This window comes from Poecilia reticulata, chromosome 17 (genome assembly GCF_904066995.2).
Source record: "Poecilia reticulata chromosome 17, P_reticulata-male-v2, whole genome shotgun sequence".
Taxonomy (NCBI): domain Eukaryota; kingdom Metazoa; phylum Chordata; class Actinopteri; order Cyprinodontiformes; family Poeciliidae; genus Poecilia; species Poecilia reticulata.
In genome coordinates, this window is record NC_088846.1 from 18,367,958 (window position 1) to 18,387,095 (window position 19,138).

General features: G+C 38.3%; 1 protein-coding gene across 8 annotated transcripts in view; it reads left to right on the forward strand.

Annotated features, from left to right (window-relative positions):
* The window catches only part of agap3 (ArfGAP with GTPase domain, ankyrin repeat and PH domain 3), a 145,930-nt gene that overhangs the window by 80,052 nt on the left and 46,740 nt on the right, over positions 1-19,138 (forward strand). For 3 of the 8 annotated variants that reach the window (XM_008434265.3, XM_008434268.3, XM_008434264.3), the window contains exons 5-11: positions 61-202; positions 374-508; positions 2,286-2,413; positions 2,641-2,796; positions 7,679-7,762; positions 13,482-13,586; positions 15,762-15,933. In XM_008434265.3, the coding sequence (XP_008432487.1) occupies positions 61-202; positions 374-508; positions 2,286-2,413; positions 2,641-2,796; positions 7,679-7,762; positions 13,482-13,586; positions 15,762-15,933 (922 nt within the window). Of the gene's footprint in view, positions 1-60; positions 203-373; positions 509-2,285; positions 2,414-2,640; positions 2,797-2,888; positions 3,102-4,126; positions 7,763-13,481; positions 13,587-15,761; positions 15,934-19,138 lie in introns of those variants that run through there. The other 5 variants (XM_081598790.1, XM_008434269.3, XM_008434267.3 and 2 more) reach the window with 4 other exon arrangements.

Genomic DNA, 19,138 nt, shown 5'->3' on the forward strand with positions numbered 1-19,138 from the left:
GAAAACCTTTCATAGGTGGCTCATAACACACACAGTGCTTGGTCTCTGCTTTGTCCTCAGTTTGCTGCCTGGGTGGATGCAGTGGTTTTCGTCTTTAGCCTGGAGGATGAGATCAGCTTCCAGACGGTCTACAATTACTTCTTGCGCCTATCCAGCTACAGAAACACAGCTGAGGTGCCAATGGTCCTCGTTGGAACACAAGGTGTTTGTCGTATATCTATTGTGAATACACACACATTTTACAAAACATTGGAATTTAAATAAATTACTTTCCAGAAAATACTGTATGTTTCTAGTCTAGTTACACTTACCTTGATGTCTTTCTTTGGATCTTTTTCTTCTTTTTTTCTTTTTTTCTTTTTTTTTTTGTTAGATGCAATCAGTGCAGCCAATCCCAGAGTGATTGATGACTCTCGGGCCAGAAAGCTGTCTAACGATCTGAAACGCTGCACATACTACGAGACCTGCTCCACCTATGGCCTGAATGTGGAGAGAGTCTTCCAGGATGGTAAGAGGGAGTATTTAAAGACAATATGCTTTTTTTAAAATGTTTTATTTATGATTAAATATTTGTATTGAGGTTTTTGCACTAAAGGTTTTTATGTATGTTTTATGCAATGGGAGTTGTTTTATTTTCAACTTGTTTGCCTTTAGTTTCCAAAATAGTCTCTTTTATAAAAGTGTAATTGAAATGATGGGGTATTTTTCACTTTTTCTGCATTAGCTCTATTGAGCAACCTTAGCTCCTAAAATAGATTAAAACAATTTTATGATTTTGATCTTAATCTTTTATGTTTATTTAATATATGCAGCAACACATCACAGTATTATATTTTATTCAAGATGGGGTTGCAGATGGGTTAATAAATATTTTGGTAAGAATTACATGCTGGTTAGTTAAAAACTATTGCCAGAACTGTGATTATTAATTATGGAATCAAAATACTCAAAGCAAATGTGGGTCTGTAACCTTAAGATCAGGTAATTATGAATTATTTAGAAGTGTCTCATGAAGAACCTTGAAACTCTGATTTCTCCCAAAAGTAATCTTCAAAGTAATAAGACTTCCATTTGGAAATCCGGATGCCTTGACTGTGGAACTTTCTTTTTTTTTTCATTCTAAACCTAGAGCCTGTTTGAAGGTCTGTCATCCTCTCAGGAAACATCTGAGAGGGTAGCTTGTCTTTCACTGCACATTTCAGTGTCAGTTGATGCATTTTTGCATTGCATAGTCATGCTGTCTTCTCCCTCTGCCTTAATTGCCTCCTGAAGTCCAATTTGAAGTAATTAAACAAGCGCCTGGTGACTGGAGAAGTCACTACAAATAACTGTTGCCTTCTCTGCGCATTTGCGAAGCTACAGCAGGCAGTCAGGCGTTGTGGTCCCAGCTGTCGATGCAGCTTCAGATCATCTCTTTCCTTCCCTCAATGCTAATTCATGTCACGCAGCCGTGAGCATTGCCTTTCCTCCTCCTCCTCCTCCTCCTCCTCCTCCTCCTCCTCCTCCTCCTCCTCCTCCTCCTCCTCCTCCTCCTCCTCCTCCTCCTCCTCCTCCTCCTCCTCTTCTTCCTCTTCCTTCTCCCCAGCCCACCTGGCCACGTGTGCTGTGAATTAAATAATGGCTTTCACATGCTACAGAGCAAGTTGAGTTGTTCACATGGTTACCATTGTCTCATTTGGCCAACATTAGGTTACTTTCCCTGGAAATAGTTCCTTTTGTTTACAGACGTGCCTGACCAAAAATTATACAAGAGGGATATGGAATGTGGGTTATTGGAATTATCGTCTGTTACAGAAAAAAAACAAAAAAAAAACAATTGTTGTATTTTTTTAATTTAATTTTTTTTATTTATGCATTCACAAGCCTTAAGTCCTTACCTGAGATAGTTTCTACAAATTCCTAATATTTCTGAACCTTACAAGAAAATTTGGATAACTAGACATTTGGATCAAAGAGAATGGAAGAACAGGTTTATAGTTATCACATTGTGATGCATCCCTTTAGCATTTTGTGTTTTAAAATCTTTTTTTTTTATATATATATATTTTCTGTGTATTTCAGTATTGCTTTAACTTCCCCTTTACCTTTATGGAGAAATTAATAAAAATTGTTTTATGGAATTATCCATAGTATTATGGATAGGGAAGGTGTATCTCTAAGCAATATATGATAAATCTCATCTGTGTATTTTTCAATGAAATTGTAACAATATACCAGAACACACACACACATTTTCATGCTTACACTGTGTCACCAGTCAACAGAGCTGTTCTTTCCCTCACTAGTTGCCCAGAAGGTTGTGGCCATGAGGAAAAAGCAGCAGCTGTCTATTGGTCCATGCAAATCTCTCCCTAACTCTCCGAGTCACTCTTCAGTGCCAGCCGCATCCATCCCCTCTGTTCACCTTAACCAGGTAAGCCCACAGCAGCCCGACGTACATCTGATGTTCAATATGTGACAATATTAAGACCATTTAACCTGCTACTCATGACTGCTTGTTTTTAGGTGTCTGAACTGATGTTCTTATCACATCGTCCCAAACTGACCTTCTATTCCTTTTTCTTTGCGATCCCTCTCTCTTTTCCACCCTGATCTTCTCTGATGCTGCTGGTTCCTCTTAATCTCTCTCACTCCCAATAGGCAGCCAATGGTGGGGGTGCGTTCAGCGACTACTCCTCCTCTGTTCCCTCCACCCCCAGCATAAGTCAGCGGGAGATGCGCATTGAGACCATCGCTGCCTCCAACACGCCCACGCCCATCCGCAAGCAGTCGAAGCGGCGCTCCAATATTTTCACAGTAAGTATGCGACAGCTGATGCAAAGCAACACCCACTCACACTACTAGAGGGCACGGCGCCAAGCACACATTTTTTTCTTTTATTCCACCAGAGGGAGACAGGTTGCTCAAAATGCATTCAAAGCCAGCGCTGCTGCCTACGAGTCAGGCAAAGACAGCATCTTGTTCAAACTGCACAATGGGCTAAGGAGTAAAAGACTTTGAAGATTTCATATTAAACCCCCAAAATGGGCCAAAAAAAAAAAACTCAGCTTTGAAGCAAATATCAAAGATAAACACTGTGGAAATAAACATCAATTCATGTACCTTTCTTTTTTTTCTTCTTTTCTAATTGGATGTAGTGAGTGGATTAAGTTTCTCATCTCACCAATAGGAAACTGGGCTCTTTACATCGTCAAAATCTTTGAACTGGCCCTGTTAATTTTTGCTTTACTATTTTCTTCAGCACCTTTCCCATTGCACGAAGCAAAATGACAAATTCAAGTCATCCTATTTTACACATTGCTAATGAGGCAAATCTACAACCTCCAACTGCCCACCTTCAGACAGAAAAGCTCTTGCACAATTTGGATGGCTCGTGAATACTGACCCCAATTGATTCTGATCTCCAAGAAATACGACACCAGTCTCCCGATCCCTGTCTGCTTGCTATTTATCCCATGTCCTGTCATATTTGCCCTTTGCTCTAACCTGTAGCATTTGTGTGCACTAACCACTACTGTTTCCTTGGCTTTAGCCTCTTTCCTTTTTTCATTCTTTCTTCCTTTCCTTCATCCTGCCTTTCTTTCTTACAACTTTTCATTCTTTCTTTCTTCCTTCAACTCTGTGCTTCTTTTTTTATTCTTTCTCTCCTCTGTCTCTCTCTCTCTCTCTCTCTCTCTCCCCATCTTCCTTACTTTCTGTCTTTCGTCCTGTTTCCTGTTGCCCTCCCTCCTTTTTGCTGCTAATTTTTCCAATCTTGCATAGTCGGATCTTTGCTTCCGCTGGCTCAAGAAGGTCTGCAGAAGACAGAAATCCTTCAATCAATGCAAAACAACTGTGCAGAGAATTTCTTAGTGCCTAAAGTGCCATCTAACATTTATCTTAAGTTTTATGATGTTAATTTGTTTTCTTCTGCAGAACTTTGCCAGCATTATGAGAAAAAGATCAGGCTAAGCGAGATTTACCTTCCGCAACTTCTTCTTGCACATCAACACTTTTCCTTCACCTCTGCCTTCTGGCTCTCATGCTCTCTCTTTTCTCTTTGTAGCTAACTCCTGCTCTAACCTCCCTATCTATCCCCACCCCTTCCGTCTGTATCTTTCCTTCTATCTTGATCCTCTCACCCCAGCTGCTTTGGGAGCCGCAGGTTTATGCGGCCTCCGAGCAGTACAGGCTGGTGCTAGCTCCCCTTGTTGTCTCCCTTCCCCCCCTGCTAGGTAGTGACTAACCATGTCCACCAGAGAAATGAGCCTCTCCCCGTCCGCGTCATGGAGATGCCGAAGCACGCCACCTACCCAGTGTGGGTGCCCGAGTGGCAGGCCGAGCGGGAGTTTCAGCTCATGACCTTCTGAGGAGCTGCGAGCCAAGGGTGGGAGGAGGGAGGGTGAGGGAGTGGAGGAGGAGGAGGAGGAGGAGGAGGACGGAACGTTACGAGGGCATTGTCGACATTTCTTCATTGAAGCTGGAAGATTGAGATGAGCTCACTAGACGGAAGACTTGAAGTGTGAAAACATTCTGGCATTTTGCAAAATAACACAAAGAGAAAATGTTTCATCAACACAAGTGTTAAGGATCTTATTTTCTTAGCTTTGCCCTATCAAAAACAGAAAAAAATTATCTCCATATGCTACAAGTACTACTACACCAGTTCTCCAAGTCACAGACTGAAGAATAACAATCGTGCTTTAATTTATGGTGATTTTAGAGGTTTCTTGTATAAGCAATTTAAGATACAAAGTATGCCTTAATGTCATTGGTAGGTAAACTCATACAGCCATTAAATGGAAAGTCCAGTCCTTTTATTACCCAGACATGAAGAATGACACTTTCATGGCACTGGCATTGGGACTCTTGAAATGTAAAAACCCAAACGTGATGGTGTGCATTTTTCTGAATTTAATTTTATGTGAGAGAACAATACATGCACCTGAATTTGGCTCCCATTCATAAAAAAGGCCCTCTTTCTCAATTCTATAACTGTTTGAGTGTTAAAAGTAGGTAATTAAGACTCAAACCATTCCATCAGAAGATCTTTTCACTTTGTCTTCTCACCACCGCCCTCACAAATCAGTTTCACAAGCCATAAACCATTTCAAGCCAATCTTTTGACCATAACCGCCCTCTGCCACTAGGTGTCAGTGCAGCACACATTATTCTTTCCTAGTGCTTCCATGGTCAATAACTCCAAACTCTGTTTTCTGTCAACTTGTCTGTGGTTCTGCTGTGGTCTTCAGATTGTCCGTCCCTATTTGTGTTGAAAAGCACACTGTTAGAAACTTAAACAAATATGATGCCATTTTTTATACTTAACGTCATTGCTGCACCATTCATTTGCATTAATCTATTAATGTTTGCCCCTCGGTGTTGCTCCATTTCATATTTTCATCCTTTAATTTCTTGCTGGATCTTCACGTATGAGACCAAACATAAACAAAAATAACAACAAAAAAAACAAAACAAATAACCATTTGACACTGTTTTTTAATATTTGCAGATTTGTGCTTCTGTTTCCAACCTTTCTTCAACAAAAAGGGCTTTCCAACTCCTTCCGAATTAGAAGAGCATGATGGGTAAAAATAAAGAGTCCCCCTGCTTTGCCAAACCTGATAGAGAGGAGATTATTGGGTGAGGACTTACAGCTTGTTGCTGCTTTACCCTAAGTGCTTTAACACATTTAGGGTAATGCACATGGAAACCCATAGGACTTTGCGTCAAAAAGCTGGCTAAAAATCGAATCCAGTGGAGTTTCTGAGTGCGCTTTAAAAGTAGACTCTCAAATATCACCGAGTGAGACAGACTGTAGGGACTCTTCTGGAAATGCCCCGTCCAACTTTTTTGCTCCGCTCCGCCTTTTTGCTCTCATTCAGACATATGTCATACAATAAACACACTGTACAGTCAAGTCACTCTTGGAACTGTTATCCAGCCACCAAAAGGACACGAGCTTTTCCTTACATGACATCACACGGCCTTTTTTCCAGAAATGCGGACTCAAGAACTAGAGGTGCCAAGTTTTTTTTTTTTTTTAATTCTTTTCTTTCTCTTTTGTTCTTCTTTTGTTTGTTCTGTATCTCTTTCATTTGTTCACGTTTTTTCCAGGGCATATTCAAGTATCGAAATCAATGGAAAAATGTGGTGTAAATGTATCATGCAGAGGTGTTTTTTTTTTTTTTTAGATTAGAGAAGCTTGGGTGAACATTTTATGAAGGCCTTCATAAAGGTTAGCACAGTCTGTCAGGGTTGGGAGGTATATTACAGAGAAATTATACTGAGAGTTACTAACAAATGAAACTGGGTTGCACCGACTTGTATGAATGTAGTTAAACATCATGTTGTTTTTCCCTTTATTCGAAGATCTATTTTTTTTTCATCTTTTAAGTTCCTTTTTTCTTTTCATTATCTCGGTTTTGGTTTGGTACAGAGATTATGAACTCTCGCATAATCACTTTTCTACCATAAAGAAGGGATTTGACGAAAAATATAGACTGCTGTATATCTTGTATTGTATTTTATTTACAATGCTACTCTATAAAAAGGTACATACGTATAAGGAATATATGAAACAATGCCTTTTATTGTCCATCCTATATTTTGTGGGAACTGCAATGTTTGGCTCAATCTGTTGAATATTTTGAAGTGAATTTGTGACTTGCTTTGTATGGTGTCTGTATAGAAGCTAAAAAAAAAACACAAGTCATCATGAACAAAAAAAAAAATAAAATGTTGGAAAAAAAAAATCTGAACCTCAGAGTTGGTTTACTTGAACTCAGATTCTACCTCTTCTCCATTGGTGACTGGACATCTCTCATGTTTTGAGTGAGACCATACCACACTCATTCTGTTTGTCCTTATGTGTACCTCATCTCTTTATTTGTGTTGGGATGGGAGGGGAATTATGAGGTTGTTGATTTTCTCATGTGATAACCTCTTTCTAACCACTCTTTTTCCCTTCAACAGGATCTACCATACTCTTTTTATACTGATGAACTCTGAAATCAATTGTTTGAATATGCAAACCTACTTCTGTTTTAATAGATTTTACAGGTTGGAGGAACTTTTTGCACCAAAGCCTTACTTTTATAATAACATTTTTTCCCCTTTCTCCTTGGTATATAAAAACATATTCATTGTGAAAGCCCTTGTGAATGTATCTTCTCTGGGTAGCACGTCAGTGGGTCGGCAGGTCCACTAAGGACCCACTCATGCTGTGAATCAAAGGAAAGGATCCGCGAAGGGTTTCAGGGCTGAGTCATGACTCAATGTTTGGTTGTCTCCTCTGTGTTGAGATGTGTCAAGTGTGGTCTTGTTTTGGTCTCTTATTATACATTTTTTTTCTTTTTTTTTTATCTTGCACGTTGATGTTCCTGCTGTATGTTCTGCTGGTCTGCTTGTGTGTTCTTTTGGAGCTTCTTTTTGAGACCTTTTATTTTTGCAACGCTGAGTTTCTCCACAAAACTGCAGAAATGCAAAAAAAAAAACAAAAGAAAAAAAAACCATACAAACAAAAGAAACATGCTCCCTCACCTCACCCTTCCTGCCCTCTGACCCACAGCCTATCTGTGTCACCCACACGCACTCCCAACATACAAGAAGCACTTCATCCACTTCCCCACGGCTCCCAGTCTGCCTTTTATTCAGTGTGTCGCTTCACTTACTGACTGACTCTCTTGTTCTCTTGCAGTCACGGAAAGGCAGTGAGCAAGGAAAGAGCGTTGACAGTAAAACAGACAGCATAGGCAGTGGAAGGGCCATACCTATCAAACAGGTGAGCAGTTTTACTGGTTTTTGCCTTCATTTCCCATAATTCCCTAGGTAAGTATGAACAACAGAAGCTGTTTATTTTAAGTGATGTGATGATTGTATTATAACAGCCAGACATGACGTCAGGCTGTCACCACTAGATGGCCACACAAAGCAAAAAATATTATGACATACTTTCTGTTTATAGCACAAGCTGCTAGATTAGTCCCATTAGTTAATTTTTTTTTTTTTTGACATATTGCAAAATTACTTTTCTGGAACCACAATGACATCATTTATTATAAGTATTTATGACTGAAGTCCCACTCTCATATTTCAAACATTCGTGTTTAGAATTTACAGAATTTAGAGCAAATTAGAAAACTTGTTTCTAGCCGAAGTTAATGGCACAAGTTTGCCTTGTGTTCAAAACCGCTATTGTTCAATTTAACTTGCAGGCACAGAAATCCGTAAATGTTAAATTTTTTATATATCTATATTTCTTAGCGTCAAACACTCAGTCAACCTACAAATCAGTCTTTGATTGTTGAGCACATTGCAGGTTAAAACAAGCCAACATAAAAAACACTAAAAATAATCAAACTTGTTAAAAATAGACAAAATAAATATTTATTCATCTGTTATCTAGAAATCCAACAGAAATTTATACATTTGGCTAAATTTGGGTTTCTTAATTTAATTGTAATAATTTTGCCCTATTTATAGTTTTAAAACTTTGTCTATATTTCTGTTATTGCATATATATTTATGTGTATGATACAGTGGAAAGGCTTTGTAATGATTCTGAAGTGTTTATTAAGCCACTAGATGGCGACACAGAATAACAAAAAGTGATACAGGATCTTCTATTTGTATAAATTATGCAGTTTAGCGTAAAGAGATGCTTATCGGATTTATTAGCTGAAAAACCAGCTTTAGCTTATTTCTATTTATATCTTGTTGCACTGTTGTGACTTCCATAAACATGCAACTTCATGTTGAGACTTGTTTATATTAAACAACTAAGCAATTTTATTTGCTTTCATAACCACTGTCACGAAATTATCATTGTTAAAGCCCCGAAAGCAACAAATGTGGCATAAATGATATTCATTTTTGGAAGTTGCATTAACTACATCTTTGATTCTCTAAATCTTGTGAATAAACTTTGATCAGTTATTGCAACTTCAATTTAACAAATTGCAATAATAACAAAAGATAATAACTCAAATGAATATCATTGTTTTGGTCATTTCTAATTTAATATTACAATATATGTCAAAATTGACATATAGTCAGGCTGGACATTTGTTATTGGATATTAATTTAATTAAACAATAAAGAGTACACAAACAGAATATTTGTGTTATTTCTATACTTGCTCTAAAAATTTGCCGATTAAGCCATGCAAATGAAGCAAAGTGGCAAATATAAATATTTTCTACAATAGCGCCAGTTTTTTTTATTTTCTATCAAGAAACTTTAACATAACTGAATTTTTTTTTTTTTTCAATTTTAATAATTTCATTTGATTAGTTTGTTTGTCTTATTAATTCCCTTATTATATTTTTTTAATGGGCATACATGTTGCAATTTTGAAGTAGTGAACAGGGTCCAAATCATTTGTGAAGGTATACAACGGTAACCTGAGCAGAAGTAAAGGACACTTTGATTAGTAATCACTCGTGATTATATGAGGGCCTTTCAAAGCGGGTCAGTAGCCCTGTATTATCCTCTTTACCTGCAGATGATAGAGGATAATGTCCTTCTCCTTTTGAGCCAGACCTCCTCATTCCCTTTGGAAGAAAATTGCCAAGGCTTCTTTCCAGGAGAAATAATAGCAGGTTGAGGCTTTGAAAGCCGCCGCACTCAATCAGAAACATCCTTTTTTGTATTTATTACAGATACCAAATCTCTTCGACAGCAAATCTGTGGTGGTGATGGTAAATTTTTCTCATCATGGATAAAACATCTTAAAAATACAGAGAAAGTGTTACACTTCTTTTATATTAAAGTGGTGATTTAAATCATTTTTTACACTTGTTTGGGTTTAAAAATGAGAGAATTATATCACAACGGAGGAAGAGACGGAATCTTTTACTGGTTGAACACCTTTGAAGCATCACATTTCCATCTGGTATTGGTAAAACTCACCTTTTGATAGATCAGTTGAATTTACATTTGAATTTAGTTTTCAAGTTGAATTGATTGCTCTTCTTTGTATAATCGACTACAAATCTTGTCAATTATATTTAACACATATTCCACAACTAGTTTCCTTGATATGGCAAGTTTTGGCATTACATCCTCACACTAAACTTCTTTATCTAGAAAGTGTTTCTTTTTCTGTTCTTGCTTTTTGGCGATGGGAACAGTTTGGCTCCATTCTGATCACCAGACCGGTCGAATGCACAATCAGGAAGATCAAAGCATCATTGTGAGCTTAATTGCCAGTGCCCCCTCACCCCATCAGACCAAATTGCAGCACACCCCTCTGCTCCTCCTCCCAGTGCATAAAAAGTGAGCATAGATAACAATGTAGTCACTGCTGAGGAGCCTCTATCAGCGGCATTCTTGCTCACAGAACCCCCTCTGTACCCTCCTCCCCAGCCCAACACACACTTATTTCACCCCCTTCTCTCCTGGCGTGTCACAAAGAGCCAACGTATCAGTTAGCCACGTTGGCAGGATGCAGTTTTTCTCCTGCTCGTCCAACTAAAGGAGAGAAATCGGGCTGTCTCTTCTGGGTTTGAGCTGACAACTCTGTGGACACAAGCAGCACATCTGATGCTGTTTTTCCAAATGTCCTACACACTTGTGAACACACTCGTGTTTTGCGTTTGTGTAAATTTGAAGGAGAGATGCTCTAGACGCGCATGAAGCTTTTTAAAATTGAACTAATGCGTTTTTCCCAAAATGGCCTCTGGACATTAGTTTTATCTATTGCCACTAACCACCAAGTCATAGATTAATTTTTATCTTAAGTGCATCTCAGTAATTCAGAATTTATTTCAGTTATTCATTTAAAATGTGCAACCCAGAACAGATTATCACACAAACTGATATACTTGAAGCAGTTATTTAGAAAATACAATTAGAATATTGCATAAGACCAATAAAGAACAACATATTTAAGAAAGAAATGTTGGGCCGGTGCTCAAATCAGTCCAGTTTGGCAATCAGCCCGCAACTTGGCTGCGGTGTAATAAAAGCCCCGGATGCTTTAACTGCAGCCTTCATCTCATCTGCGTTGTCTGGACCGGGTCATTTAAGATGCTGACATTTTCTCTAGTCCAGCAGAAACTCCTCAAAGGGCTGTGATTTTAAGCCGTCAAAGCTGCTGTTACTGCAGTTGCTTTTAGCATATTTCCTTCCACTCAATTTTCAATTAATTTGGACAGGTCAGCAATTTAGTCAGCAATATTCCCAATAATTTTCTAATTTAATAAATTAGTGATATTATAGCACTTCTGTATTCTTATGTAATCCAATTTTCTGAGCTTCAAAATTGAGATTTTTCAAGTAAGCAATTGTTACACTTGAAACATTTCACTAACGTTAATCTATGCAATTTTCAGTCGTTGAACTGAATAACTGAAATACTTTTGAATGATGGCTTCATTTGTTTAACTGCACCTGTATTTCTTACAGAAAAACAGAAAAGCTGATATCCACACAATTCTCTCACCTCTATCGATCCACATCGCGGCTTTGACAAATAATATCAAGCTTTGGTCTGATTGGATGTATAGATTTGTGTATGCCTCAGTAAGGCCACAAGATGAGCAACATATTTGCTTGTAAAACATGCATTATGAAGTTGCTGGAGGCCATTTGACTGGATCATTTACCCTGTATGATTAGAGAGCCATTTAAAAAGTGTTTACTGTTCTTTTATTGATTGAATGGAGAAGAGCTTCAGCAGTCAGCAACTTATTGATCAAAGGACACAATATTTCTTCCTAAAAAAATCCCTAAAGTATCAGTTCTTATGAAACGGATAGCGACAGACACTGAAGAATTATGCATTATATTTGACATAATTGCAATAGTGTTTTTTTCTTCATTTGGAGCTTCTTGAATTGTAAATGGATACATTTTTCTTAACAAGAACAATACATTTGTATGACTTTAACTGTGTTCGTACGTTCACTAAGTACCCATATTAATATGCCACAATATAATACTATTGCTGCCAATGTATTATAACTGATAGAAATGTGTCTGTATTGTTTTATTTGAATATTTTACATTTGGATTTGAAGTACTGCTTTATTGCTCATGTTTCCATCAAGGTTTGCATAGCATATCTTTGAAAGTAATATCTAAATTTTTTTTAAACATAAAAAACAAAATTTAATTTTTAAGCGTACAATCATCCCTTTTAATTACACAAGGACAATTTTGTAACTGTGTGGTTTTTTTGTGTGTTTTTTTTTTAGTTCATCTGAAGGGGTTAGGCTTTGCGAGAAGTTTTTATTGAAAAATAAAAATAAAGTTGTCAAAATATGTATCCAGCTGTTTCTGCTTCCACATTAGTGACATGGCCTATATACATAAAATAGTGTTTATATATATATATATATATATATATATATATGTATATATATATATATATTTCTATTCTGAAAGAAGCAACAACCCTCCTGACCTCCATCCATAAAGCTTTTGGTGGCAGGATGTTTACTTTTCTTTTTTTCCATTAAAATATTATTTTACGAAGGCTTCAAAGTCTATTCGCTCCTGAACAGTGTTCACCAATTTTCAGCAGTATTCTGGTTAACAAACACTGATTGGACCCAAAATTTTCACACTTTAGTCCCAGCACACATGACAGTCATCAGAACTCCCCCTCTCAGATGAGTCAGGGTTCGGATTAGGATGATTGTCGGCAAACAGCCTGGTGCCCAGGTCATCGAGGGTCACCTCTTCCTGATGTGTTAATCAGGATTAAAGGCCACAGAATGGAACTGACTTGCAAAAACACTACATCCTTCCTCCCCCTCTTTACCTCTCTCTCACACACACACACACTCACGTGGGTGAGGGCTGTAAAAGCACAAACACTGCTCCGCTTAATCCTCTAATTAAGCGGGCCCCTCCTCACTATTTAACCCCGGAGAGCCTCCCGGCCCTTGCACTCAGCAGCGTTTGGTCACCTCCTGCAGAGGAACTGCATTGTTTACCGGTGGATTTATCCTGCAGATAAGGAAACCATCCAAGGCCCTAAAATGCCCCCGAAAGATAAAGTAGAAAAGAATAAGGGGTGAGTGGCCTTTGAAGAGGAAAGATCACACTCTTTAATCCCAGGATTTTGGGGTCTTCAAGAGTTCAACTTATTATGTGTATGAATGAGAGGAGGAGGCTTGGCAAATTTGATTGTTCTCTTTTTGATCTAATCTTTGAGCCAATAAAACTTTGCAAGGTCAAAATATTATAATATCTAAGCAAAAGTATATTTGTACCTATCACCAGTCAGACTGTATCAGAACAGGAACAAACAGGTGATTATTTTCTATCATTTTGTATGTTTTGATGTACAATTGCTTCCAATTAGCCTATTAAGTTGCCGTTTCACTTTTTTCCCTTTGCCAACAAAGATAATTCTTCACATAAGCACCACAGCAAATCTGTAACCACAATAATAAAACGGCTTTATGGTATTTAACATGCATAATGGCTGATACCATCAACCACGCTGCTTTTGGAAGAGCATGCTCACCGTGGTGTGCTCTCTCTTACAGGGAATCCTTCTGAAGCGAAGTGGCAAATCCCTCAACAAGGAGTGGAAAAAGAAATATGTCACACTGTGCGATAATGGCGTCCTCACTTACCACCCCAGTTTACATGTGAGTTACAAACTCCTCCCCTCCTTCCCTTCTGCATTTCTGTTTCCTTTGTATATTATGGTTGTGTTGCTCTGCTGTGTGTTATCCTCAAGTGACTTTATCAACTTTAGTATAATATACTATACTACTATAGTATATGGATTACAGCCATATGCAACATTTCGAGTGGCTTACAATAGTATTCGGCTCCCTTAAAACCTTTCACATTTTATCATACATCTGCAAACATTAATGTATTTTATTGGAATTTCATGTGACACAGTAACATAACTTAGATAGATACTTAGTTGTGAAGTGGACTGAAAATGACCCTTTATTTTGATATTTTCAACAAGTATGACTTGTCAGTGTTTTCACCTCTTTCCTTCAATACTCCCAAAATAAAACCAAATGAAAAAAAAAACTGCCTGCAGATACATTTGCATAAAGTTGCTAGAGTTACATCCCAAGACTTCCAGCAGTTGTTGCAGAAAAAAAATGATTCTGTTGAATATTGGTTCAGAGGGAATACAGATGCATGCTACAGTTTTCAGATTTTCTATCATGATGTTTATAAAACAATCACATTTTTCTCAGTTTTACAACTTTGCATGACTTCTTGTTGATCACAAAAATACCAGTACAAGACATAGATGTGTGTGTTGTAATGGGACATAATGTGGAGACGTTCAAAGGGCCTGAACACGTTAGGCAAGACACTGTATAAAGTAGGCCTGTTTGATAACCTTTTGACTCTAAAGTTAGCATAAAAAACAGAGTGTGTTTTACAGTCATCTTAGCTTTTCCTGCACTGCCCATCCATGTTGCTGGCTAATGGAGACATGCCTCGCCCGGACTCCACGCTGGCTTTTATTTATAATGGTTCTCACTGCATGGCAGCGGAGCCTGACCAGCCTCCTACATCCATCTTTGTCAGAATCCCGCTGGGCCGCTAATACCTCTTAAACACTTGGCTGGCTGGCAGCAGACAGCTTAGGAGCCCTGTGCTGCGTTTAGAGATGCCCCCCTCCAAATATCCCTCCCATCAACCTGTGATTCCTCCAGTCCCGCGATTGAAGTGTTTAGATCATTTGGCCCCATCAAATGAAAGATACAGGCAGCATTTTGTGTCTAATGAGACAGCCCAAACTTCCAAAACCAGTCCAGCAGTTAGACGTGAACCGTGTGTGTGGCCTTGTTCCTCTGACAGTATGTTAGTGGTTTAATTTACAGGCAGTTAAAGCGGAGCAGTGCCGGGCTACGCTGATGTATGTAATTGACTGAACAGGCTATCTCTTGATCATTACAGCTATTACAGGTCACTGGGGCAATCTATGAATCTATGAATCTGTTGACTTACAGGAGAAGGTGAAATAAGGCAGACAGTTACATTAACAGGGTAACGGCTCCAACTCATTCTGAGCAGCGGAGCAGAGAAGGAGTGGGAAAAGGAAAAAAAAGGAGGGAGGCAGCCAGAGAGTGGAAGAGGGGAACCTTTAATTTCGCAGTCAGCCAAGCCATCTACACAATCACCTTCTGTTAATTCTATCTGCTACATCAATTAAATTGTTTGTAGAAACTAATTGAATGTGGCTTAATCACACATCTTAATAGCTTTGCACGCTTCGATCTGGCTGTTAATTCCAGCAATAAAATGAAATGAGAGCGCTCACTGGGTAATTAGCGAGGAGGCTTGGGAAAGAAATGAGTGCTTTATGACACGGTAATAAAGCAGAGGAGCCGTTGGGGGGACAGCAAAGGCCGAGCTCGCCTCTATCTGGGTTTTTTTTTTCTGCTGAGCCTGATGATTTTCACCTTGGCTTCCCACATTTGGGAAGTAGTCACTTTAAAACAAATCAAATGGGCAAATTGAAAAAATAAAAAAAAAGAAAAAAAGACAGAGACAGTCTGCATTCATTAAGCCCAACATCTTGCTATTTAGAGGAACAGCGTGGGCACAGGTGATGTATAATGGCTTTACAGTCATTTTTCCACCATCACACAACCTTAGTGGAGGGTCTAAGGTGGGTTGTGAATAATGGAGATGGAAAGTGAATAGTCTTTTAAGTTGTTTTTCTTCCGTAATTCTTGGATTCTTCTCATTGACCCACTGTGTGTAGTTAGTCAGGTATCGCATTGAAGAATGTCATCTTATTCCTGTTGGGTTTTGTGGGTTTTTTTGTTTTATGTCTGTAGGACTACATGCAGAATGTGCATGGAAAGGAGATTGATTTGCTGAGGACAACAGTGAAGGTACCAGGAAAACGACCGCCCAGAGCAGTGGCCACTGTGGCGCCAAGCGCGAGTCCCAAAACCAATGGACTAACGAAGGATCGCAGCGCCCTGCAACTTGGTATTGGAAACACAGGTCAGAGTCCCTGCTGAATTAGAAATCTAAATGACAAACTATTTTATACAACTTTGTTTATTTAGCAGTTGATATCAGAGGCACTATATCTAGGATATCTGCCAACTCGAATTATTTAACTGGCAAAAAACTGCCTTTAACCCTTACAAATTATAATTTAAACAGGGAAATTCAAAATTTAACAAAATTATTTCTGACTTCAGGAGAAATATTTTCTGTTAATAATTAAATAGATGGTTTCTACAAATGTTTCATAGATAATACATTCAAGACACATTCTGAGCCAATTAAAGAAAGAAACGTCTGATTCTTTGTGGAAAAATATGGCAGCGCACACCTGTGTTGGCTCTCAGCACTTGACTTGGTGTTACTGTGGTAAGGTTTTTATAGACCTTTTCAAACTCTAACCCCAGAGTTAGGTGTAATATGGCAGGCCTTATTAATGGTCTTCTCCTTACTTGCAGTATTGAAACACAAAACAGGTGTCTTTTGCATCTTAGCCAGGTCATCATTAAGTTTAGGTGCAAGTCAATGATAAAAAAGCAGTCTGTGAAAATCATCGTTTGGTATGTTACTCTGTTTTGAAATATATGTGGCTGCAATGTTGTCAGCATGTTTAAAACCAATGTTTTGACAACAGAATTTAAGGTCTCAGAAAAATTATGATATGGCAAATCTGAACTCAGACCTTCTAGAATTTGGGGACAAGACGAAAATGTTTCCTGAAAGTCCACACATACAAACCTTTCATACGCCATCATTTACACTTTTGATCCTTAAAAAAATATGGACCAGTCTGGAAACGCCCTAAAACACCATTGAAATTTGCTTTCAGTGATTTGATTTCTTCTTTTTGTATTCTGTCTCCTTACCTTAGTGTTGGAAGCAAGTTACAATTTGTGGGGAAAACTACATAGCTTATGTAAATGATGATTGCACAAAACTATTCAAACTTGTGTTTTTTAATTATTATTATTATTTTTATTTTATTATTATTTTATTTTTTTATTATTATTTTTTTTTAAATCAGTCCCCATCCCTATCCACTTTATTCCTGGGAGGCTTACTGTGGAAACGATTCTGGGTCTTACTTCCGGCGCCCACCGGAAATAGTGGTATTTCACTGTAATTTGTAGGGTTTTTACTAATCTATATTCATGATAGAAATTATATATTTTTTCGTATTTAGTAAAACTTGTTTACGGACACGCCGCCTGCTATCAGAGAGCTGTTCAGTACAGAGGATGGTAATTATGAGTTTAATCACGTTAAGTTTTGTGACGGAATGACCGTGAATTAGCAGCGCTGCTAGCAGCTCGTTTCTCTTAAGAACTGACAGTAATAAAAGAGTGAAGCTGGTCAGTTTTGAGCTGCCATTTTGCTCCAACGGTGTAACAGCAGGACTGCATAGAGGCTTGCTGTGATGTGAAATTTATTTTTCGTTTGAATTTAAAAAATAGTAAAGTTCATAATCTGAGTCTTTTATCATTATGTTTGGACCAACAATACATTTTTATAAGACAAAATATCTGGGTTTATTTAGTCCATCAGAACCAGAACCTCGAAGTTCTCCGTTGCTGAGTATCGATACAAATCAGCGGAGAAATGACCGTAGCTACGGATAATCTCCTCCCACTGGACAAGAACCAAACCGAATCACACATTAACCTGTTAGGGCAACGTGCCACTGGAAAGTGCAGTAAGATGCCCTTGTGGAGCTCAGATAACTGTTGTGCTCTTCGTGGCTGTACTCTAATATTAATCAGACCAAGTTTAGCAACAAGTGTGTTTTGAACGTGCTTCCGAAACAAAAAGGCAGACTTTATGTGATTAGCGGTAGTTTTCATCTCCTACCGACAGATAAAGAAGCAAAAAGAATTTGGCTAAAAATTCTAAACTTGAAAAGAGAACTCAAAATAATTTGTGTGCTCGTTTCATTGTGTGGACAAAAAGCTAATGGAAGAAAACCCGCATCTGCATCCTAAGCAACTGAGTCAGTGAAGTAGTTACATAAGCTAGTGCGGGTTATTTGTGACCATTTCTTCAAGTCGCCATCCCTCCCCGCATTAGCTGTAGGTTGTGGTAAAGCAATACTGCCGCATTTAAGCTGTGATAGCTACTGTTCCCATGTATTTTATAGCCTAAAACCTCTGACGAAAGCCGGTTAGCGAGTTGCTAACATGTAAACAAATGGCTTCCGGGTTGTGGCAGAAGTCGCGCCCATAAATCACGCAAAGCCTCATGGGGGCTAGGAATAAGGTGGATTAGAAATGCTTTGAAGGTGGCTGCTAAATTGGAGGAGTAGCTGTCTTGCGGTCAGGAGGTTGTGAGTTTGAATCCAGCTCCTTGCCACACTAAACCTTGATTTTCCTACCGACCATATTCATTGGTGTATGAATTTATCCACATTTAGGAGGGTGGATGAGTGAATGTGTGCTGCAGAGTGCAGCCCATTTACCATTTTTCATTGTGAGAAATATTGAAGCTGTCCCAGTTCCCTCTCACGTTAAGTGGCTATTGGTGACTATACTGAATCTGTTTCCAGATGTCAGTGAGTATGAGTGGTTATTTGACTGGTAATTTTTCTTATCTTTATGCCCTATTTAAAAACTGACTGCTGGATGTTATATGATTACCATTATTAATCTGTTTAGTACTGTTCACTACTGTTCTTGGTAAACCTTTCTGTGGTCTGTACGTATTTAGCCATTTAACATGTTGGATACATGTGAAAGGGCCTGTCCTGTGCTTTCTAATTGATATGAAATTGATAAAGGACCAACCTTTTTACCTAGAAACTAGCACTAAATAAGCACAGTCCTTCTGCTGATAGGTGTCTCCATTACAACACACTGCAACTTTAAATTACATGTGACAGTAGTGTTCAGTTTCTCTTATAAAATTGAAACAGCATGGTGTGTTATGGTGGACTTATGATCTCTTTCAGTCACTGCCTCAAAGAAATTACATGTTCAATCACTAATGGTAATCCAATTAGTCTTTTATTACTGAACTTACTTTATTCTGTGATAAATCACAGAAATTGCTCCCAACAGGTTAATTATCTGCATTGTGTAGGTTACATTGATGCAAATTAGTTATACTACTACTATTCTCAGTGATGACTTAATGACCACATATGACATATCTATTAATTTTCCTGATTACTGAGAAGGGAATTAAAGCATATTAAATGCTATGCTCA